Source organism: Malaclemys terrapin, chromosome 10 (genome assembly GCF_027887155.1).
Source record: "Malaclemys terrapin pileata isolate rMalTer1 chromosome 10, rMalTer1.hap1, whole genome shotgun sequence".
In the NCBI taxonomy this organism is placed as follows: Eukaryota; Metazoa; Chordata; order Testudines; family Emydidae; genus Malaclemys; species Malaclemys terrapin.
Genome location: NC_071514.1, coordinates 65,380,516 through 65,405,112, shown reverse-complemented (window position 1 = coordinate 65,405,112; position 24,597 = coordinate 65,380,516). Strand labels below are relative to the sequence as shown.

At 38.2% G+C, this 24,597-nt stretch overlaps 1 protein-coding gene across 4 annotated transcripts in view; it reads left to right on the top strand.

Moving 5' to 3' along the window:
• Positions 1-24,597, top strand: part of TXNDC11 (thioredoxin domain containing 11) — a 93,377-nt gene that overhangs the window by 65,085 nt on the left and 3,695 nt on the right. For all 4 annotated transcript variants that reach the window (XM_054041719.1, XM_054041720.1, XM_054041722.1 and 1 more), the window contains 4 exons: positions 3,295-4,084; positions 10,528-10,673; positions 13,167-13,276; positions 16,703-16,783. In XM_054041719.1, coding sequence (XP_053897694.1) covers positions 3,295-4,084; positions 10,528-10,673; positions 13,167-13,276; positions 16,703-16,783 — 1,127 coding nt within the window. The remainder of the gene's footprint in view (positions 1-3,294; positions 4,085-10,527; positions 10,674-13,166; positions 13,277-16,702; positions 16,784-24,597) is intronic.

The window sequence follows — 24,597 nt, the reverse complement described above, 5'->3', positions numbered from 1 at the left end:
AAGTCAGTTTCAATAATATCTAGCCTCAGTTTGGGCCTCTTGACACTAGAAATGGCTTAGTTAATAATCCAGAGGTGTTTCCTTGAGTTGGCAGAGCATGCTTCCTACTCAAATTTCCTCTTTCCCTTCTCTTTGCTAAAGAAATTAAACCAACATCATTCTAAGATTCTTGCTTTACTGGAATCAGTGATGTATAGTGGTCTGAGCATGGGACTGGGAACTTGGAATGGCTCGGCATTAGTATTAATTCAGTTGGTTCAGTTTTTCTAATGTAAATAACTTGCAGTAATTAAAGTCCAGTGTATCAAATTTTTGTGGGGAGATGTAAATTTGACTCTAAAATTGAGATTATGGTTTCAGTTGCAATTCTCATTCATTACATAAACAGACATTTATGAAAAGTGTTGAGTTTAAACCATTTTGACTGCAAAGCTGTCATAGCTAATGTATCAAAGTGAAACTGTACATCAAAACTTTTAGTTATCAGCTGCGTTACCCATGCTTCCACAGGCAAATCCATCTTTGGGGGTCATGTCAGAGGTATATGTGAAACAAGGACTCACTTATTGTGGGCTTGTTGCCAATACACCATTACCATTATTGTCATGAACATATACAAAAGCCAGACATGACAAATTCCACTCCTTAAGGTCTTGCATAAATTTGCTTACAAACTTCTCAGCAGCATGAATCTACCCAGTTTATATATCTTTACAATAGCATATTCTGTTTGCACACACAGTGACTGGTAACCCTTGTAATTCCTTGCGTTTACCACAGACTGCAGGATTGCTGTAAAGAGGCATCATAGCCAGGAATTTTCAAGTCCTGTAGGAGGTAGTCAGCGTATTTTCCAATTCAGCTGGTACTGTTTGTTTTGTTGGGTGCTGGGCTGTGGGAGCATGATATTATGAAAAGTAATGGGCGAAACCCCCTAAAGTTTGGTTCCAGATCCAGACTTTCTCAAAGTTCAGCTGGACTTCAGCTCTGAGGTTCTTATTTGGGCCAATTAGAGGTGAAGGAAGGTCCAAGCTGCAAAGTGCATGGTTTTCAGATCCAGAGCCCATTAGAGAGAGGGATCTGAGGTGAGAAGTTTTGGTCTGGATCCCAAATTTTACAGTTTGGGAAGGTTCAGACCCACATTTTTTATTCAGCTCTTTTTCTAGTTGTGGGCCTGTGGGATTTCATTAGGTCACAAAAGGCCTTATCTTCCAACTAATTAGCTTTTGTGGTATCTGTTACTAGTTTGTCTCTAATGAGGTCAGTGATTTTCATATTTTCCTTATTGCTTATGGCACATAGCAGTTACTTTGCGTACAAAATCATTTGCAGAGACTGAAGAAGAAGATTGGAAGGGAATTGGAGCGATTCCTATAGCAAACTGTGCTCCATGTAAAGCAGGCTTAATTCAGACGTTTTTTCGGCACAGATAATACACTCTTTAATATTAGCCATCATATATTTTGATAAAGTAAAATCAGTACCCCATGTGAATAGCCAGTTTCTGATTTATCCTAGTTAAGAGAAATATTTATTTATATCAAAGCATTAAATCAGATACAGGGTCTCCTGGTTACTGTAGCATGACAGTGTGTTAAAGTGGGCATAAGAAGCTACAGTATATTATGCAACTTGTTTACCACAAGGAGAAATGGTTACTGCAGCCAGCAGCCTTTGTGAATTTCATTTGGCTCTGAAACCATTTGCCTGTAAGGCATTCACACAGTGTGAAGCTGTCAATTCATTGTATGTTAGCAGTGCTCAAAAAACTACAAATTTCTCTGATTAGAGCTGACTGAAATAAGATTTTGTAATGCAAATATGTTTTTTCAGTTTATAAAAAAAAAAAATTCAGGCGTCCTCCAACATCTGTTCACATGCTTTAGAATAGGTTACAACATTAAGGAATGAGCCTTTATAGAATCTAATCTGACATTTTCAGGAACTATTAAGTATATAAAAAGAAAAGGCTATGCCAATGATTTCTTAAAAAAAAAAAAAAAACTATCACAGAAGTTGTCATTGTGGACCACATCTGAGAGATGATCATGTGACCCAGCTTCTCTCATAGTCATAATCTCACAACATCCCTGTGACAACTGCAAGGATTGTTTATATGGAAAAGTACTAGGAGGACAATGTGTATGTATTTTTAACTGTTTAACGCAATACTTTGTGGGGGAAATGTAATCACACTGTCTCTTTTTGCTGTTCATTTCATTTCTCCAACCTATCTGTTCTGCTACAATAAACTCATTAGAAATTTAAGAATATTCCAATTTGCAGTTTTCAGAATGTGCTGGTTTATAGGAAAGACGAAAAAGAGTAGGTGAAAAAGCCCCAGTAACTACTGTAAATGAGGCCCGGCTACTATGCATATGGCTGTAAAATAAACTCCTACTAGGACACAAGAATTTTCATAATAGGGAATTTTAGTATTATAATGAAGAAAAGTGTAAAAAAACAAATAAAAAAAACCCCAAAACCAAAAACAAACCTCCACTAATTCTGCAGAAATGGAAACCCTGACTTTACTATAAACTCAGAATACTGTTTGTGAAGGAGAGAACCTTTCATGCCCATATGTTTTCAATTAAGTGGCAATATTGATATCTTTAGTGAAATGAGGACTCAGTTTAGTGACCAAATCCAGAAGTCCGTCATTCAAGCAAAACTTCTGTTGAAGTCCGCAGCAGATAATGTTACTATTGAAATAAATGGGAGTTCTGCCCACAGAAGGACAGGAAGCTTTGTTCTTATATCAGTAGTTGATTTGACTGGATGACTCTTGTTGTTATGTTCACAATGAGATGTTAAGACTGTCTTGAGCATTATATATTTCGCTTTAATGTATTTTTCCTCTTCTTTAAGAAAAACAAAATTTGGGAAAATGGATATATTGTATAATGTGTCAAATAACAGGATTTAGCATCACAGTATAATGTTATTAAAGCCTAACAAGTATGATATAAAGAGGGTTTTGAGCTGACTGTAAAAAAGGAAGATCTTTTTAGTGTGACTCGTTGTCACTCATCACTCTTCTTAAGCATATACTATATTTGAGGGTTTTTTTTAATTTAAATTCATAATAAAGCAACAGTGCATCCTATGGCTTTTGGTAAGAAACTAAAATTGAAGGGTAAGAGTTGGCCCTGTGTCTAAAATTCCAGGATTGTATATCTAAAACTAAATATATTTTATGTATTTCAAAAAAATTGGGACAAATATTGTCTGTGTTGATACATGAATGATATATAACTGATCACGTTTCTGTGTAATTTGTTTTTTCTATAGATTACCAAAGTGGCCTTGGAATACAACAACTGTAATAAAAGCCAGGCAGCTGAACCTGTTCTTCAGCACTTGAGAGATGCAAATTCACCAGATTTTGAGTCCATTGTACCACATGCGCGTACACAAGTTGCAGACACTTACTCCATAACAAAGTACCCATGCTGCAACACGGTGGTGCTCCCTCAGTGGCACTCGATCTCTAGGACTCACAATGTCTGTGAGCTTTGTGTCAACCAGACCGTTGGGGTCAAACCAAGTAAAGTCAATATACCACAGTGTAACTTTTTAGAGATAGAAGCAGCTTTGGACTCTTTCTACCTCAAGGAACATACCTTTTTCCAATTTGTATCAAATACCATAGAATGCAGCAATTTCCTAAGTTTCTATAGTCCTTTTAGCTACTACACTGCATGTTGCAGGACAGTAAATAGGGGTCTGATCAATTTAATTAGTTCTGAAAAGACCATATTTCAGACCCCTAAAGTAGCATTTTCTTCCCATGGGAAGAAAGGTAAGGATGATATCCAACATTCTAGTCCTCACATTGAGGATAGGAATGGTTTTACTCCTGACCTTTGCGTTAATGGCACTCACATTACCGGCCTGAGCTGCAGAACCAACAAGACCTTGAATCTCTATCTACTGGATTCAAATTTGTTTTGGATGTATGCAGAGAGACTTGGAGCATCAAGATCTACTCATGTGAAGGAATTTGCTGCCATTGTTGATCTGAAGGAAGAGGCACACTATATCTTGGATCAGAATCAAACACTTATAAAATCTACTCTAGGTATGATATCAGCAATCTTGTATTCAAAATTTAAAGTAAGCAAATACATTAAATGAAGATAGGATGGAGTTAGTAAAGAATAATAACTTTGAAAAACATGTTATTGACAAAAGCAGATCAATTTGCAAAGTGAGCCTATGGAAAGCATTCTGGATCTTCATCTGCTTAATAATTAATCAAACAACAAAGGGTTGTTCTAGGTATGATAAAAGAATGAATAATTTCACAATCCAGGAATAACTTACTCAGTTCAAGTGGAAATTTTGCCAACCTCAACCTCATAGTATTTGTCAGTGGTTGGACAATAGGTATGTCATCAAACTATAGGAATTTCCCTAAGTGGTCAATCCACGAAACCAGATTACCAGCAGATTTAAAGAAGTGTACCACAGAAGTGTACCATAGCTCAAATTAAATAACTGCTGATGCCTCAAAGAAAATGTTTAAGATGATTTTATGATTTTAAGATGCAATTATTTGCGCGATTAATCGCACTGTTAAACAATAATAGAATACTATTTATTTAAATATTTTTGGATGTTTTCTACATTTTCAAATACATTGATTTCAATTACAACACAGAATACAAAGTGTATAGTGCTCACTTTATATTTATTTTTTATTACAAATATTTGCACTGTAAAAAACAAAAGAAATAGTATATTTCAGTTCACCTAATATAAGTACTGTAGTGCAATCTCTTTGTCATGAAAGTTGAACTTACAAATGTAGAATTATGTACAAAAAAAACCTACATTCAAAAATAAAACCTTGTTTAACAGTGCAATTAATCATGATTAACTTTTTTAATCGCAGTTAATTTTTTTTAGTTAATCGCGTGAGTTAACTGCAATTAATCGACAGCCCTAATATAAACCCATCATGGTGACATTTAACTTTAAAAGGGGAATTACCCCAAAATGAGGATGATTGTTAGTGTGAAATTAAAAGGAGCTGTCACAACGGTAAATGCCTACTATTTAAAATCACCATAATAGAGGATCAGACTAAATGTATACCCCGAATCAGAAAAGACAATAAGAGGACCAAAAAAATGCCACAATGGCTAAACAGAAGAGTAAATGAAAGCTGTTTAGAGGCAAAAGAGCATCTTTTAAAATTTGAAAGTCAAAACCTAGTGAAGATAATAGGAAGGAAACAAACTCTGGCAGGTTAAGTGTAAAAGCATAATGAGGCAGGCCAACAAAGAATTTGAGAAGCAACTTGCTAAAAGATGCAAAATCTAACAGTAAGAATTTTGTTAAGTATGTCAGAAGCAGGAAGCCTGACAAACAGGAAGTGGGCCACTAGAAGACCAAAGTGTTAAAGGAACACCTAGGGAAAACAAGGCCATTGAGAGAAGCTAAACAAATTCTTTACATTGGTTTTCACTGTAGAGGATGTGGGGGAGATATCCACTGCAGAACTATTCCTTTTGGTTACAAACCTGAAATACTATCATGCAAGAGGTTTTAGAACAAATTGATAAATTAAGCCATAATAAGTCCCCAGGACCAGGTGGTATTCACTCAAGAATTCTGAAGGAACTTGGATATGAAATTGCAGAACTACTAACTGTAGTATGTAACCTGTCACTGAAACAAGCCTCTGTACTGGATGACTGGAAGGTGACTCTAATGTAGCTTCTAAAAAGGTTCCAGAGACAATCTTGCAATTAGGAGCCAGTGAGCCTAAATTCAGTCCTGGTCAAATTGGTGGAAACTATAGTAAAGAACTGAATGATCAGACACATAGATAAGCATGATTTGTTGGGGAAGAATCAACACTGCTTTTGTACAGGGAAGTCATGCCTTACCAATCTATTAGAATTATTTGAGGGTGTCAACAAGCATGTTGATAAGGGTGATTCAGTCAATATGCAGTACTTTGATTTTCAGAGAGTCTTTGACAGGGTTCCTCACCAAAAGTTCTTAAGGAAATTAGTCATGGGATAACAGGGAAGTTCCTCTCATGAATCGGTAACTGGTTAAAAGATAGGAAGCAAAGGGTAGGAATAAATGGTCAGTTTTCACAATGGAAAGAGGTAAGTAGTGGGGTCTCCCAAAGATCTGTGCTGGAACCTGTGCTGTTCAACATATTCATTAATTATCTGGAAAAGGGCGTGAACAGTGAAGTAGCAAAGTTTGCAAATGATACAAAAGTATTTAAGATTGTGAAGTGCATAGCTGACTGTGAAAAGTTCCAGGAGGATCTCACAAAATTGGGTGACCAGGGAACAAACTGGCAGATGAAATTGATGAATGAAATGAAACATTGATAAGTGCAAAGCAATGCACATTGGAAAAAATAATCCCAACTACACGTATATAATGATGGGTTCTATACTGGCTGTTACCGTTGAAGAAAGAGATCTGAGTCGTCATGGATAGATTTCTGAAAACTTCAGCACTGGGTGCAGCAGCAGTCAAAAAGGCTGTTAGTAGCTATTAGGACAGGTATAAGAAAATAAGACAGAAAATATAATGCCACTGTATAAATCCAAGGTGCACATACTGTGTCCAGTTCTGGTTGTCCCTCTCAGAAACGGATATAGTGGAACTGGAAAAGGTTCAGAGAAGGGCAACAGAGATGATTAAGAGTATGGAATGGCTTCCATCCAAGGAGAGTCTAAAAAGATAAGGGATGTTCAGCTTAGAAAAGAGACAATTAAGGGGAGATATAACTAAGGTTTATAAAATCATAAATGGTGTGGGGGGAAAATTAATAGAGAAGTGTCATTTACTCTTTCCCACAATACAAAAATCAGGGGTCACCCAATGAAATGAATAGGCAACAGGTTTAATACAAACAAGAGGAAGTACTTTTTTACACAACCCACAGTTAGCCATGGAACTCATTGCTGTAGAATCTTGTGATGGCCAAAAGAAAAATTGGGTTAAAAAAAGAACTAGAGAAATTCATGGAGAATAGGTCCATCAGCAGCTATTAGCCAACATGGTTACAGATGCAACCCCATGCTCACAGTGACCCTAAACTTCTGACTGCCAGAAACTGGCAGGGAAAGACCCAGGAGGAACTCTCCAAAGTTGCCCTGTTGTGTACACTCTCCCTGCAGCCCTGCTATTAGCCACTGTTAGAGACAGGATACTGGGCTAGATAGACCATTGGTCTGATCCAGTATGGCAGTTATGTTCTTGTGTGCACATACTTTTGTCAGAATGAATTTATCAAGACAGAGATATGAGGTGTATTTAGTCAAATTATGTTACCTTTGTTTTTCTAACTGTATTTGAAACCATTTCTAAATTAACTTAGTAATTTGTTTTTTTTTCTGCCATTAGATACTTTTTTCCAGACTAGTACACGCTTATTTCCAAAACTACATGTGTGCAGTCATTTGCTCAGAAGAGCACGTGAATTACATTCCTAACCTGCATGTCCAGTTATTTGAAAGGCACACACAAGATCTATAACTAGCCTTTTACCCATGAAAATACCCACTTTGCATAACAGTCTGGTTAATTTCTTGCAAAAATTAAGTGCACCTTTTGGGCATGAAATTGCAAGCATACAGTTTTGAAAATCATGCCTTTAATTCAGGCAGTGTTGAAAGGGAAGAGGCAAATTCATGTAAAAATCAGCCTTGTAATGTAGGCAGTGGTGAATGGGAAGAGAGGCAAATACATGTGTGTTCATAATTGAGTATTAAAATAAGTTGCTCAGATAGGTGTATTTACATTGTTCTTGCATCATTTCTTGCCCTGGGCCAGTTGCATAGTTACATTTTGCAGCAGAAATTGAAAAATAACTTAAGCAAATACCTCAGTGACTAAGATATTTAAAAACAAAAACAAAAATCCAACTCCCATATTCCTTCCATACTCCTTAAGTAGAGTAGCTATTTTTAAACACAGATTATCTTGCAGTTAGAAGCTAATTACAGTAATAGATCTAACTGTTGGCCCAATGAGAAACTTTACAGATTGTTTCTAAAAAAATATCACGAGCTCTTAATACAGTTAAAAAGACAGACCTCATCTTTTTTGTTTCTTAAGTACACCACAGCAAAAAACATCCCATAGTCTTTCAAAATCTAGTTGCTCTAAAAACATGGAGCTTTGGTTTGGTCTTGATTTTCATGAATTTTGAGTTAAAATTTTAAAAATAAGGTAGAATTTACTATTATATGCAAATGCACCTGTTCAGGTACCTATAATTTGCTTTTCCTGTTCACTTTGGTCATTAATTTAATCCTGATTTTGTTTAGTTTTCATGCTAGTGTTCTCAATGTAGAAATGGTCAGTTTTCACAATGGAAAGAGGTAAGTAGTGGGGTCTCCCAAAGATCTGTGCTGGAACCTGTGCTGTTCCAAATGACTAAATTATTATTTGAGTATCATCTGGCATTGTATAATGCGAGTCTCAGTTCTTGAATCTACTTGGCATCATAAAGTACATAGTAGAATTATGACCTGGATCTAAATTGAACAGGAAATACAGTTTTGACATTGTAACACATAGAAAATGAAGTCTCAAGGCAGTGTAGATGAGTGGTGTTTTATTTTCATATCTATCTTTGATGGGTTATTGTTCAAAGTTGTCTGAGAAGAAGTGAATTTTATGGAAAGAGAGTTGTATGGGGGGAATATGGTCATTTGACACACAAGAGAGCAGACTGTTTCAAGCACATAGGCATGAAAGATGACTGGGGGAAAGGATATAAAAGAAGTAATTAGAAGAGGGACTTGGGCAGAGCAAAGGAGAGTGGGAGGGTAAGTAGGAAGAAATAAGAGCATAGATATAAGTATGAGTGGAATCGTGCGGAGTCTTGAAGAGGAGCACTGGAAACTTGAACTTGGCGCAGAATGTGAAGGAAAGCCAGTGAAAGGATTCTAATTGGGACTGACCATGTGGCCTGATCACAGAAGAGGAAATTTGTATTGCAGCATTTTGGATAGACTAGAGCAGCATTCTTAACCGGGGTCTGTGGCCCCCTGGAGGTCCATGAGCCCTTTCAGGGAGTCCATGGGGCCCCATGGCAGAAACCCAGTGCTCCGAACCCTGGCACCCCCCTGCAGGGCTGAAGCCCGGAGTGGCGTGAGGCTGAAGCTGGCACCCTTCCTCCCCCCTCCCTCCCCCCCAAAGCCAGGAGCGGTGCAGAGCTGAAGGTACACCCCCCGGCCCGCACTGGGAGTGGCACGGGGCTGAAGCCAGGAGCCCCAGTGCTCCTCCTCCCCCTGCCTGAAGCTGGGAGCCATGCAGGACTGAGGCCCTGAGTCCATGGGCAGAGTTGGGGGGCACAAGGGTGTTGCCCCCCCCCCCCCAAACTGCAGTGCCTTACCCAGAGTGAGGCAGTCCCGGGGCAGCTCCACGCCCTACCTTCTCCTCTCCCCCAGTCCACCTCAGGCCTAGCTCTCTGGCCAGATTGGTGGGAAACCAGAGCTAGGCAGTGCAGGGCAGCTGCTCCTCTGGTGGCACCATGGAGCGGGCAGCTGTGGCTTTTCCTTGTCTGCTGCTGGTGCCCAGGGTTGCAGCTGCTCCTCAGCTCCCAACCCCCTTTGACTGCTCACACAGCTGGTAAAAGCTGTCTAGGTGGGAGGACCCGACTCTGGGGCCTGCAGAGCCCTCATGGAGCAGCCACCACAGGGGAGCCCTCCTGGCACACAGCCCCTAGCTATCCTCCTTCCTGCAACCTGAGCTAACCTCCTGTACGCACACAGCCCCTAGCTATCCTTCTCCCTGCAACCTGAGCTACCCCCCTGCATGCACACAGCCCCTAGCTATCCCCTCCCTGTTTCCTGAGCTACACCCCTCACTGCACACAGCTCCTAGATATCCCCTGCCTGCACCCTGAGTGGTTTTCAGACTTTTTGAGCTGAGTCCCACCCTTGAGTTACATTTTTTGGTTGCGGCTCCCCACAACCCAGACAGGCGGGTGGTCTGCTGAGGAGAGTTGGGGTGGAGGTGGCTCTCTCTCCCTGGACCCCGCTGTGCGGAGCTGGTCCGAGCCCTGCCAACCCTTGACCCCTCCCATCCCAGAAAATTAAAAAAAAAATTGAAGTCAAACTATGCCTATGCCCAAGGGTTCCCCCCTCCCTGGCCTGGAGCCCTGAGTCCTGCTGGGCTCTGGAGTTTTTATAGTATGTTGAGGGAGGCCTCAACAAGAAAAAGGTTGAGAACCCCTCAACTAGAGTAAGAGCAAGGTAAAAAGCAATGATAACAGTGAAGAGAAGGTTGTAGTAGTCAAGGCAAAAGATAACCCAAGGCAGTTTTCTGCATTCTGTTGCCATGTGAATGATCGTTAATCAGAAACGGAGGTAAAACTACAGAAATAATATTTAGGGCTAGTAAACTAGACTTGTATTTTTCTTTTATGCCATAAGTCAGTTTGTCTTCTGAAACGCAAAGTAAAAACAAGCAGCCTAGATATTACAGATATAATGAAGCTGGAATAACCTTCTCAATGTCCTTCTTTCATTTTAGAGAACTTCATTCAAAACTTCAGCATTCTCTACAGTCCCTTGAAAAGGCATCTTGTTGGTGACTCTTCAGTTCATCTTCCTGCACAGCACATAATCACCGAAGTGACTACTACCACCTTTCGTGATGTGGTGGTTTTGAGTGAAAAGGTACAGCTCATTACTGCAGTTACATCGAGGGATTAATCACATTTTGATTGATAGAATTGCGGAATTCAGTCTTCTGAATTTTCATTGTTTAAAACTAAAGGGTCTCCTCCTCTCCCATCCATGGAGTTACACTAATTGTGTACATAATTTTAAACAAGGGCACTCCATGAAAGTTGTACTTCAGAGTCATTTAAATTTAGGAGACCACTCTGATGGCACAGAGCAGCCAGAAAATCAGCCAAACCAGTTCCCTGAAAACACCCACCCTCTGCCTTCCTGTGCTGTGTGTATTTGTCATAGCTGTGGTTTAGCCTTTTGTATTCTTATTTGCTAAATGTGGTTGAATTACATATATAATTGTGGGGGATGGAGAAGTCCTGCTTTGCCCTTGTTTTCATGGTGGCAATACTTAACAAATATTAGGTAGAGTTTGAGACCCAAGGTGAAGAACAGGTCCCAAACCTACTCAGTCTTGAATGGAATTGGAGATATGTATGATGAACATTGCTTTTATGAACCAGTTAAGGCTGTAGAGATTGTGCTGGTTGCAGAGGGAGCCTCTTGCTGTCTTACTAGAACTAAGGTACAAAATAGTGAACAAAAGTGATTGGGAAGTAACTATAACAGAGAAAATTGAAGGTTGTAAAACAAAGAAACAAAAATCCCAACAAAAAGTAGTATTTTAAAAGCATACATCACAAAAATCCATAATAAAAAGCTTTTTGATTTCATGATGTGAAATTTTTTGATATACAGTGTAATTTTGAAGGGTGCCTAAAGTACTTTATATAATTTGATTCTTTAAACGTGTGACTGAATTTGGACTAATATTCTTTGGCTACTAGGATAGCAGAGAATGAATGCATGTGCAATATTCAATTTCCTGTGTCCCCAGTGCCTAGTGTGCTAGCTGCAGGAAAATTGCTTAGTTCTCTAGAGTTCCCCAGAGATTTTCTATTTAAAGTGTACAATGACCATTATTTAAATGGGAATGAAAGGCTGGTCTTGGAATCTGAGTATCTGTGAATTTGAGAGAACCTGTCCGTCCCTTCCTTCATGGGCCCTGGGGTTAACAGGACTGCCTGCATTTCCCTCAACATGTTCATAATACTTGCAGCTCTGAATTAAAATAATGACTATAATCAAATCTCATGCTTCAGGGCTTCAGCCAATTGCCTGCAGCAGTCAAGAAGGATTTTTTTCCCCCTCTGCATGATGTATTCATTGGCAGAGAGGGAGATTTTCTTCATCTGAAGCAGCAGAGATTCCCCACAGTAGGGGACAAGACAGTGGACGGGGGGTGGACGAGTATATGCCTGGCTGGTGTATCTTGCTCACATGCTCATAGTCATACTAATTGCCAGATTTGGGATTCAGAAGGAAATTTCCCATAGGTCACATTAGCTGGAACCTTGGGGGTTTTCACCTTCCTCTCCAGCATGGTGCTGGTTCACCTGCTGGAGTCATCTGGGCATTATCATTGCTCAGGCCTTGGACACTTGGGGGCTCCTTGACTCTTGTTCTCTGTTTGTGGTGCACGGTTTAGTTTCCTGAAGACTGAAGAACTTTAGTGTAACTAAAATCTTTGAGTTCAGCACAGGAGTATTGGAGTGAAATTTAATATCCTGTGATATACAGGAGGTCAGACTAGGTGATCTAATGGTCTCTTCTGGCCTTAAATTGTTTGAAACTATGAAAGAACAATCATGAGAACTATAAGATACTTTGATACTCCATTTGCATTTAGTGGAAACCAAGTAATCCTGTTTGGTCATTTTTCTGGTTTTGAACATTAAAGGAAGGATGGTTTATGGATGACTGCTAGATGACATGAAGTGAGCACAGAGCCCCACATATGTTTTGTTGGTGCATCAGTATAACAGTATAGAGTGGCTATGTTGTAAGTGCCGTCCAAGAGTCAGATTGCTCGTTCCATTTTAGTCATTGGGCCCAATTCACCTCAGTGCTATAGATGATCTTGGTGCAGAGAATGATGAGGGATTAAAGATGGTTTTATGCCACCTTTGTATCTCCCTGATGGTGGGGCCATCATGGGCTGGTTGAGCTCCCAACAGAGATTGGCGCCCAGAAGACTTGCACCTGGCTGCCAGTTGTAACCCAGGCCATATCTCCTTTTCCCAGGCTATGCTATCAACATGCCCCCTGCATCAGGGATTCCTGCTGGGTGTGGCACTGAGCCATTATATCAACCTTGCACTTGCTGAGGATACCCCTCATGTTGAGAAAATTTCCCCCTGGGCCCTACAACAGTTTTCTTTTTTCTTTTTGCTTCAGGAGCTGCAGGGCACCAATGAGTTGGGCCCATTGCTTGGTTGACAGGGGGTATAGAAAGATGAGGTTACATTTTCTTTTGTTTTTAAATAGCTCAAAAGTTTTGTTTTACCCAGTGATGACTATTTCTGCTTTATGTAAACAAACCCCAGTTGCTAACTGAATTTCTCTTCCCCCTTCTCTTCCCCCCACCCCCTCCAGGATGTCTTGCTGCTTTATTATGCGCAATGGTGTGGATTCTGTGCTTCTCTTAATCACATCTTTATCCAACTAGCGCGACTTCTGCCTCCAAACAACTTCACTGTGGCGAGGTAAAAGAATCTATCCTCATTTTCCACAGTATTTTTAACTATACTGTTGTGACTACTTGGACTTCCAGACATGCATATATGGATATTTTGTAGCTTGTAAAGTTGATATAGTGCCATTAATTTCCACTAATTTATGTTTAATTTTAAATTAAGATTGCATGTCTGTCAAATTAGATACAAGTCCCATGAACTTGTTATAAGCAGTGTATTATAACATTACATAATAAGTTTAGAATATAACTCTATTAGATTCCAATTTAGTCTGTTTACTCAAAATTGAGTTGAGTGAGCTCATCAGCTCAGAGGAAAAATATATGTAAAGAGAAGAAAGAAAAAATGTATACTGTACTTCGGGTAGACGCTTTATCTCTTCTTTGTATGTACATTTTGTTTTCATGTAAGTAGTGCTAAAAGGTTTAGCACCGGGTGGTGGTTGGATTGCTGTCCTGCTAGGTTTTTTTGCACTTTTAAAGAAAGTGATTTTTTTATCTAGTACACAGTTTGTGATGGACTGAAATCCTCAGAACTGATAAACACAGAACCTGGTAAATCATGGGCAGCAAGAGTGCAAACTTTTTCACATCACTCCTCCAAAAGCTGTAGCAAAACCATGTGCAATATTATATTGTATTATTTGAGAAATAATATGGGATTATGAATCCAAAGCTATATTGTGCAAGGAGCAAGACTTTTGAGTGTTTAGCAGTGCCACCTTGGCATTCCCTTACTGCCATGTCTTTTACATCAGCACTTGCAAACTCTTCTTGAGTTGCATCTTTTGTCATTTCACTTTGGCTGAAATTCACTTTGACCAAGGGCCAGCCTGAGGCCTATTTATCACATAAACCCAATTTTTAAGACTTTAAGTGGCAGAGTAAAGAGCAACGGCTGTTGGCTGGGCACCCAGCTCTGAAGGCAGCACCATGCCAGCAGCAGCACAGAAGTTAGAATGGCAATGTGAAAAATTATATTTGAGCTCCAGCTTCCCCCTTTATCCTGCCTTCCAGGTGTGCGTGGCCCTTCTGTGTGAGCCCCAGCCACTTGGGGCTGACAGCCAGACCTCTTTAAAAAAAAAAAAAAAAAAAAAAAAGGCACGCAGTTCGTGCCTCCCTTGGAAGGCCTGCCCCATAGATTGAGAACCACTGATCTATACAATACTTCATCTAAGTTTTGCCATTCCCTCTTACTGATAATATTTAACCTGTTGCACCATACATAGCTTAGGCTAATAATGGAGCAAGAAAGTCTTCAATGGTCTGACAACCAGCTAGCTACATAGCTTTTTTTATTAACTATAAGATGAATACAGTATTAGAAAAAAATCCTTTTATTTAATTTTTAAAATGGCACATTTATCTCCTTTATCTTATTTTAATGAGCTGTTAAAGCAGTCCTAAAACCTGCTTTTCTAAGTAAATACAAAATTTCACTCTCAGTCTTGGCACGAGCTTCCCTTGAGCTTTGATTGCTGAATTTCAGTTTTATTGCAGGGCCTATTCTGTTCCCATCTTATCTCTCATTCCCAGAGGTAGTGGAGTGGTTACTTGTGCTACTCTCCACATTCTTTTCCTTTCCTGCACAGGAGTCAGATGGTTCTGATTAACTGTAACAGAATCCACCTCCTGGTTTAAAAGGAGGTCAACATAATACAAACATAATATACCACTGTTATTAAAGTGCAAGCACACAAAAACAAATGTGGGGGAGGAGGGGTTAGAAAGGGAAATAAAGGGATTGGACAAATTTCATTGGGGAGCAAGTTCCATGTTGTAGGGCCCACTGCCACAAAACCAGTCTCATGCCTCCTGCTATTTAAGCTTCCCATCAGTCAGTAAAAGGGCTAGTCTACATGCATTTTTTGTACTACTTCAACAATATCAGTTTCTAAACCATTATATAGTTAAAACAGTGCAAAAAGTCTGCATGGATAAGCCCCAAGGCTCAACGAGTAAGTCTTCAGTGTAGCCAGGGCCAGCACAGTTAAGACTTAATAAAACAGCACTGCTAATTTAAAGTCAACCTGCTGTAATAATAAACAACTATAGATTATTGACAATCTGTTCCCATCTGTAAGATGGTGCTCTCCTATTATAATGGATGAAACTCAAAAGTCTCAATGTTGTCCAGAGCACACTAAACTTGTGGTGTCCTGGAATAAGTGATAAATAGTTGTGAATAAGCATACAGCTGAATGGATGCTTGCTGTGATGAGCCACATGAGGTGTTTCCTATTCTGAGGTCTGAAAATCTCTCTCTCATGTTATTTATAATGGGAAATCTGGTTTTCTGGGAATCAAGATAAAGGTTTTTTTAATTAATTGCTGTGTTATTAATTTACTTTATGAACAGTGAGGATATACCAAATGTCTTTCCATATTTTTCCCAAGACAAAATGTAGCTGACACCATACATCTTACACAGTTGCAAAATAGAAAATTTCTAATGATGGCTTTCTTTCCACTTACCATTGTATAAATCAGGGATTCTCAAACTTATTTGATTGGGCCCCCCTTCTTTGTTCCTGTAGTCGTCTAAACACTATCCCCCACAAAAGTTCAGATACTGCCACCCAGCTCTGAACGCAGAGTGGAGAGCAGTGGCTGCTGACTGGACACCCAGCTCTGAAGGCAGCACTGCGCCAGCAGCAGCAGCACAGAAGTAGGGGTGGCGATGTGAAATATCACTTTTCACAGCAGACTTATCACTCCATTGCCACACTTATTTCTGCGCTACTGCTGCCACCCTGGGCTAACAGTCAGAGCCCCACCACCTTCAGGTGAGGGATTGGGGTCCAGGGTGTGGGGGAGGAGTCCGAGCCTGGGTGGCGGGGCTCCAGTTGTCTCCTTTATCCCCACCTCCCAGGTGTGCACAGCCCTTCTGGAGGGCTGACAGTCAGAGCTCTTCCTTTCCCCCCCCCACCTCAAAAAGCACACAGCTCACGCCTCCTTTGATATATTCCCACGCCTCACTTGGGAGGCCTGCCCCATAATTTGAGAACCACTGGTATAAATGATTGAAACTGCAGCCAATGGTTGTCAGATCAGCATGTCTCAAAACAAGAGTTCTTCCCAGTACACATAGTAAGTGGCAATGATTAGTCCAGGTTTAATTCATTACTGAATAAGAAAATTGCGAATATTTATACTAATTTCATTTTCTGGCAGAAAAATATCAGCTAGAGATCTGTTATGACAATTAGCTAAACTGGGATTAGTTGTTTTGAGTATTATGTGTAACTCTTCTAATTTGTCTTCACCATGTTTCTTGTGTCAGAATACATTTAGGCATGTTTTCTCTTGTGACCTCTAATCCCCCTCTAAAATAAAAAACCAAACAAACCAGATATTTGAGAAGCAAAAGTAATAGATGGAATGTTCAGCTGCATCTTTATCAGTTTATTTTTTCTTTTTGTTTCATTTTTAACAGAATTGATGTCACTCGAAATGACCTTCCATGGGAATTTATGACGGATCATCTCCCAACCATTTTGTTTTTTCCTTATAACAGGTAATGTCATTTCTTTCTCTTAAAGTTTTTTTTTTTTTTTTCCTTCCATTTCTTGGAGTTTGAAAAATGAATCTGGTTACATGCCTAAGAGGAGAGGAAAGCCAAACAGCAATTCATTACCATGTATTTATCATTATTACCAATGCACTTTCTAAAATAGACATGTGGACAAATGATGATTTTCTGAAAGTGAATTAAATTATAGCCCAAGTGTTATTATTTTATAGTTTGTCAGTATTTATTTGTAAACAGCAATATGTATTACTAACCTTATTTCCTCAAATAATTTTCCCTCTCCTTTGGTTGTGCAGCAGTTCTTTTGGCATTGTCAGAATTGACTAGTGAGTGAGAACTGGAGGGAAGAGAATGACAGGAAAAGAGGCATAGTTAAAAAAGAGACTGTGAGAGATGTCAAAGGATCAAACAATGGGTTATTGAAGTAAAAGGCAAGACTTCTTGCTAGTTTTCTATCAAAAAAGTTAGAATAGGCCTGGGCTGAGGCAAAGGGTCAAGGTCTTTCCTAGTTAAACTAATCCATACGTCCTATCTCTTAATAAGATAATTAAAAAAAAATAAACAAAGAAAGTTAAAAACAGGCAAGAATTTAAAAGCTAAATGAAAATAGAAAGTTGTCTTGAATTTATATTAAAAATGCTAATAGGCAAGAGTTAAAAATAAAAGCAATAAAAGTCAAGGAGTTGGAAGTTAAAGGGAAACTCATTGTATCTCTGATCATAATGGTTTCCTCTGGCCTTAAAAAAAATCTGTGAATCTTTTACCCTACTCCTTGGTGTCAATGATTATATTGTAAGTTGTTTGGGGAAGTTTCTTATATGTTTGTAAAGTGCTTAGAACCTTCCTAAATAATAACAGTTTAATGTCTGGTGGAATTGAAGGCTTCTCATTTCACCCAGACAGAGCTTTCTGAACCTTCATTGGTTAAAGTAAAGTTGTTTTGTGTTTCGCCAAGACCTCCATTCTGAATTGGTATTTTTACTCAGTTAAACTTTTTCTTGATTGCATGTAATAGTGGCTGTCACACAGCACATCATTTCCTAGCTGAGGGGACATCTATTGGCTACACAGTTTGACACTCTTCCATCTTTTATGGAGGCAGAAAGCCCTCTACAGTTCTACAGTATTTCTGGCCCCTGTAAACTCACTAGAGAAGATGCCCATATTATACATAATCTAAGGTCTGATTCTACAAATATTTATACATGGAAGTAATTTTACAAATGGGAATAGTCCATTGATGTCTATGAGAATAAAGGCTCATGTGATTAAAATTACACGTGATTAAGTATTTATAGGATAAGGGACTACGTTTTCCTCTGTGAAGCATTATCTGCAGAGGTGTGGGCAGTTTTATGATATTCTCTCTCTGTATACAAGGAATTTTCACACTAGAGCAAGCTTCAACAGAGAATATGTACACAATTTACCTAATTGGCCAGGTTCTCTCTTCTTGTGTGTGAATTGGATTTCATTTTCTCCTTGTTTCTTGCTCCATTAGTGAAGTCATTAATCCTGTTTTGTGACATCATTGTGTTGCCATAAAAGTATGTGAAGTCATAAATGCAACATTATGATTTCACTCCAGGATCAAGCAGAAAGAGAATCTGGTCGGAGGGGGAGAAATGGGTAGCTGAAAAAGCATACATCTGAAATATAAGAGGGGAAGTAGGTACCCTTATTATCAAAAGTCTTCTTCAGCAAGGAACCATTGTTAAAACTGTTTTGAAATTGTACTGGTCTTTAATATGAGATTGTCATGTCTGCATACGATGAGTCAAATGAGAAACAATCTTTTTGCAAATACTATCCATATTCTTGTATTGTTTTTCTGCAGTGTTTGTTAAAGCTAAGTTTTATTTCAACCTATGAATATATCAAACACTGTGCTACAGGTCAAAGGAAAACCACATATGTAAACCAAGTTACATCATGTAATAATTTCCGGAGTAAACTATCAGTGGTTGGTGAAAGATATTTTCTCCTGCAAACTGCATTTAATATTTCACAAAACACTTTGATACAAGTGCAATATTTTTTCAAAGTTTTAAATAATGTTTTGGGGAAATATCAGTTACTTCATCTGTCACCAGGAACTTTAATGTTACTGGTTCTGTTTCTGTTTTACCATAGCAATGAACAATCACACTGCACTGCTCTAACTTACATCGCAGAAAATGTTAGTATTGCAAAGCACCTTTTTTTTCAGTCTGACTCATTAGCAAATCATTGACCTTTCATAAGGGAAAAGCTAACTTCTGAATTAAATGCAACACAATATCTTCGCTGCATGAAGAGTGGTACTTCTTGATTTAAAAATAAATCTTTAGTAGATTAATACCTCCATAGTAGAATGATGATAAAATTTCCAAAGCAAAATGGCAGGAAGACTAGGAAATGTAAATATGATAAGGGGAAGTGCTTCTAAAAAAAGATTAAAATATTAGTCTGTGGTGGTTTCATTTATCCAGATAGACAAGAAAACAAATTGTAGAACCACCAAGAAATGAACAAGGAAAACAACATTTCAGAAAGTATTAGCATAATATAATATGATATGATATACAGAATAATCTTGGGTTCTATGAAAAAAGAGTGCAACACTTTTGTGTGTTTTTTGAGGAAACAAGATGAAGAAAATGTGCTTGGTCATTTTTTCCAAGGTTTTCTTCTTATCTTAACTCTTCCCGGTTTGGAGGGGTTTATGGTTTGGGTTATCATCACAAATAGTAAACTTTGTTTCACTTTTAGGAAACTTTATTCTCTTTCATCTTCAGAAATAAAATTGGGAATCTAATTTTATTAAATTTAGAAGCTCAGAAAAATATATATATGTAAATTTCAGAGTACACTGTAGATTAGTGGGTTTTTTTTTTAAACAATGTGTGTATAGGCAGAGATCCTAAAGTTACCTTTAATTACAATCAAAATTAAAATCAAATTTAAAGTTCTGCTTAGAAGAGGGGAGGGGGATCTTTCACTGTAGCAATCAACCAACTAAACTTCTGAGTTCATGTCATATTATACAGAATCGTATGGAAATACAGGCGGTGTGGTTGGGGTTCTGTTACCATTTGAACGACTGTTTCAACAAACAGGAAAAAAACACAAAAACAGAACTTTATGTTCCTAGAATTTGTTATGGCTATGAAAGGACTCCTGTATGAAATCCACTGTGGACAATGGCAAGCAGCTTTAATGTACTGCTTCACTGGTCAGATACTGTAGTAATGGGCACTGCGGAAAAAAATTAAGTGGCCACTGTGTCACAAAAATATATGACATTGTTTCTGTAGATTTCTAAGCAAGTGCTTTAAACTCTGTTCCATGATCAAAAACTAAATATGTACTGTACAGAACATATTCAGGAACTTTTTTGGGGAGGTTGTTCGGTCGTATTAGTTTATCACTAGTATTAATATTTTTCCTGATATTTGAAATACTTTGGAGGAAACAACTTTTGTATAATGGCTGAGATCTATTACAAGCCAATTAAATTAGTTTTATTTCTGTTGATTTTGAAGACAAATCAATTAAACACTCGTTCATTCCTTTCCCAGCATAGTTTCACAAACTTGTTTCTGAACAGGTCTCCTGTGTCTAAGTGGCTATAACAGAAAAAGACATATTAAATAGAGGTGCCATTTGGACTTTGATACGTTTGGAGTCTGGGAGGACAAAGACCCAAGAGAGGATTTATTGCTTTTCTATTGTATTTCATGTTCTTTTTCTATTTTTCTTATTATTATAAAGCAATATCTAGAGGCACTTTTTTCTTTAAGAAAAATAAAGTTCACATTCGGAGTTGAGAGTAAAGTTAACGTTTCTTCAGGTAGATTTTTAAAAGAATATTGTCAAGCTTGTTAGACCTAAGAACTGACTTGCCATGATATTGGGGCCATATTGAAATTTTTGTTCTCTGGATTATTTTAAATTTAATTTATTTCTTTTTTGCATCAAATATTCCACATTGCCCTGTGTAAAATTTTGCCTGACTCCCATTTTAAGAGTCAGTTTCAGTTTTTTTCAGTTTCTTTTAACTTTGCCAAACTGTAACCATTTGGGCTGAAATTTTACATGCTGGCTGTGCAAGTTGGGCTGAATTTTTTGGAAAATTTCAGCTAAAATGGTTTAGCTGTTTCAAAGACTGGGCTAGGGATAAATACGTGGATTACCCATATTTAAAAAAAATCTGGCAATCTTTTCTTTGAACAGCTCTAGCGCCCCCTTTCCTCCCCCTTCCCTCCCCAATGCTTGGAGCAGGGACTTGAAATTTGATGGGGAGTGATTTTAGTGTCAGGGATATGCCTTTTGTCATCTCCATGAAAATTTGCACATATTTGGCCAAGCTGTAAACTCAAGTTATAAAAGAGGCAGGGATCCTGTGGCAAAACTAGTATGCAATCATGTGCTTACTCTCATAATGAATATGCACACGGGAACTGAATTAAGGTTGCACGGTGCTTGAGTTTGCAACCTTAATATTCTTTTAATGTAGTTTTTTTGTGTGCAATTATTTTAAAAGTAGATTTTTAGACTTTTAGTGAACTAACTTACTTGTGACTAAATGGTACTGAACCAACCCATGCCCATGTGATCTGTGATGTGATAGCAATCTCTGTCATAAGGTGTGTCTTGTCTTATTTTTCTTTTATCTAGTCTTATAATCTGCTGCTATGTTTGCCTTCCTGCTCCCTCCCTCTCATTGTTTAATTGCTTGTCTTTCCTCTCTTCTCTCTGCTCTGTTTTCTTCCTAATGCTATTATCTGGTGTGTATTTTTAAAAACCAATTTTAAATGGTTATTTTGGAGCCTATCACCATAATATCTAAGCAGTCTTTTATCTTTTAGGCTCATGGTTTAGTAAAACATGACTTTTTCCCTCACTGTGTTTCTATAAACAAGAGGGGTGTGTGTGTGTGTGTGTGTGTGTGTGTGTGTGTGTGTGTGTGTGTAAAGTAATGGTTGTGATGTAATACATGGTCATTATTATATATGAGTAAATTTTGTCTTTGTGTAGATTCCATATTTTTGCCAAATCATGACAAGCTGCATTACATTTGTGTGCTCTTGTAGTTAGCAATTGAGAAGCACAAGACTGTGAGTATAGAAGTGACTTATCTGATCACGAGACGTTTGTAGGGGAAAAGAACTTTATCCATGTCATTACTTGTTTACTCTTTCAAGAATAGCTTAGCTTTGAACAGGAACTTCATTTGGCATAGGTTTTTGGACCGTTAGTAAAAGGGGATCATGTTGCTTTTCCTACCTGAAATGGAATAAACAGAAGCTGCCATAAATTAAACGAAGTAAACAAACAATGTAATGTAGTATGAATGTTCCGGACATTAATAAATTCGAGTATTTTCCTGGATTTCATAGAGAGTATCTTTTGAGGCAGCAGTGCGCTTAATAGGTCAACGTAAGTACATACTCTTCCTTCTTCCCTATGTATAAACAACTAAAGCAGCCCAGGAAGCATTGTTTTAGATTTAGATGATTTGGAAGGGTATTTGGAGTTGGCAGTTGTGTCCATTTTACAGAAGTGATAGCAGTACCTTTTGTGAGGCATTAGGTCCTGCTGTTAGATCTGTGAATAGGTGGAATATAGAGCATCCCATTCTGATCAGATTTTCTCATTTCCACTCCAGCCAGGAAACAATCTAGTGTATTTTTCAACCCTCATCTCATTCTTTTCTTTCTGTAGCTTTTTTGCTCCAGTTTGGAGGTATGCCTTTTAGTCCTTTTGGGTAGCCTCAGATATTGGTCACCTTTTTAATGGTGTTATTGATTGATCCAGAGTCGGCTTCTAGCTTCTGTATTTTATGGTAATGGGACTTTTATCCTTAGTTCAGCAAAACTCCCATTAACTTCAGTGGGAACTTTGCTTGAATCACCAAGTCTAAGCATTATGTTTTTGCAGTTTGATTCTTTCATGGATTAGGCAGCTAAATAGAATTCAAAGAGTTTTTCACTGTTTTGTTTCACTGAACTATATAAGGTATAATACTCCTATCATTTAGTCATCTTTGAAACATCCACTTCTGTTGTTTTTATTTCCTGGTCTGCAGGGTATATTGTGCTGACTGATACAACACTGTAACCCAGTCCTGGTATTGAATCTTTCTTCTTTTGGAATAGTCCATTTTGGGTGCATTCCACAAGTAAATGCTTTTACCCATCTCACTTTGATTCACTTACAGACAGGCTCCCACTTCCTCAGGGTGATTAACGTGAGTTTATCCAATTTGATGGGTCACACTGTGTGCATATTACATGCTGTAAATCCCGTTACTGATTTGGCAAACAAAGGAACTTTGTAGAAAAGAGTGCAGCTGGTGCTCTTCAATAAATCTCCGAATTTGGATGGAGGGATTATAATCACGGTTGGAGTTGCTGAATATACGAGTTGTTTCTCTATCGCGTGAAGTTCTGCAGCATAAGACAGTGAGTCCCATGCCCAATTCTCCTAAACAACTTTAACATTGTCTCAATAAATCTCAGATTTGTATTTAATAAACAAACAGGATTTTGCTGGTTAAAAGTGTACCCCAGGCTTAATACTTGTCTTAAGCAAAGATATTCCTGATTAGAATTGTGGAAATATGACAGTTTCCCACTAATTTACAGTAGGTGGTAACAAGTTAATTTTTATCTGGAAACTGCATAGTATGAGATCTACTATAAGGGGGAAAGTACACTTTGGACTGGATAAAGTTTTTCCTTTGTTACCTCACTTTTAGAGTTGAATTAAGGCAAACTTGTATAAAACCAGTTACCTCTATTCAGAAAAATCACTGTTCTATAGTAAGAGATATTTTATCTTTACCATATCAAAGGTGAAAAAGCTTAATTTGGGGGTGGGGGGGGAGGGAGAAAGGTGTATATTATTTTTCCATTCAAAAATGTTTCTTTGGACACTAAAAACCACAAATTACTTCAACATTTTTATAAACAGTGTAAAATTGTAACCTACTGTATAACCCTTTAAACTGGGTCTGTTTCCAAGTCGAACTGTGCCATTTTGTTGGGTACCTGAAATTTAAAAACCCACCCGAGGAAAATGCAGTATGCTGATGATTGTTGTTGAGCATTTGCAAGTGCGGTTTTCTATTAAAATGACAGACAGGACTGAATCCTGCATATTCCAGTAATCTGCTTAGGGCAAGGACAAGCGTAGGAGAGAATCTTTCTTTCCCTTCAGCTGAGGTGCAATAGCATTTACTCTTAAACGGAAGGCTTTCCCTTCTCATTAACGTGGTGGAATAGGGCCTCGCTACCTTTCATACCCTTTGTTTTAAAATAGAAAGTTTGAGTGGTAGCTTCTGCAAGTCTGTGGCTGCAGAAAACTAAATAAATAAAGAAACCTTCTTTCTTCATTAATATTGCCCTACCACAGGATTCTGACCACTGTCATCAATGCTTTGGACACCTAGATCTTAAAACTCAAATTCTTAAAAAGCAGAAAAGAAAAATCTCAGATTTTCTTTAGAGGGACATTTAACCTGGTTCCTCCATTATAAAGTAAGGCATCAGTATTTTATGACTGTTGTTGAACTGGTTTCTTAACACATCAGAGTAACTAAATTTTCTGCAGTAACCCCTTCTTCCTACACTATCCTCTAAATAAAGGAAAACTTAATTCTTTCTGACATTTAACCCATTTTCTTATGGCCCCCTACATATTTGTTTAATATACATCAGAAAAGGATTACTAGACAATTGTTTTATAATTGAAGGGCATTATACAACCATTTCCTTTACAAAGCTGGGTTAGCATTTTGTTCGCTTTCATAAATC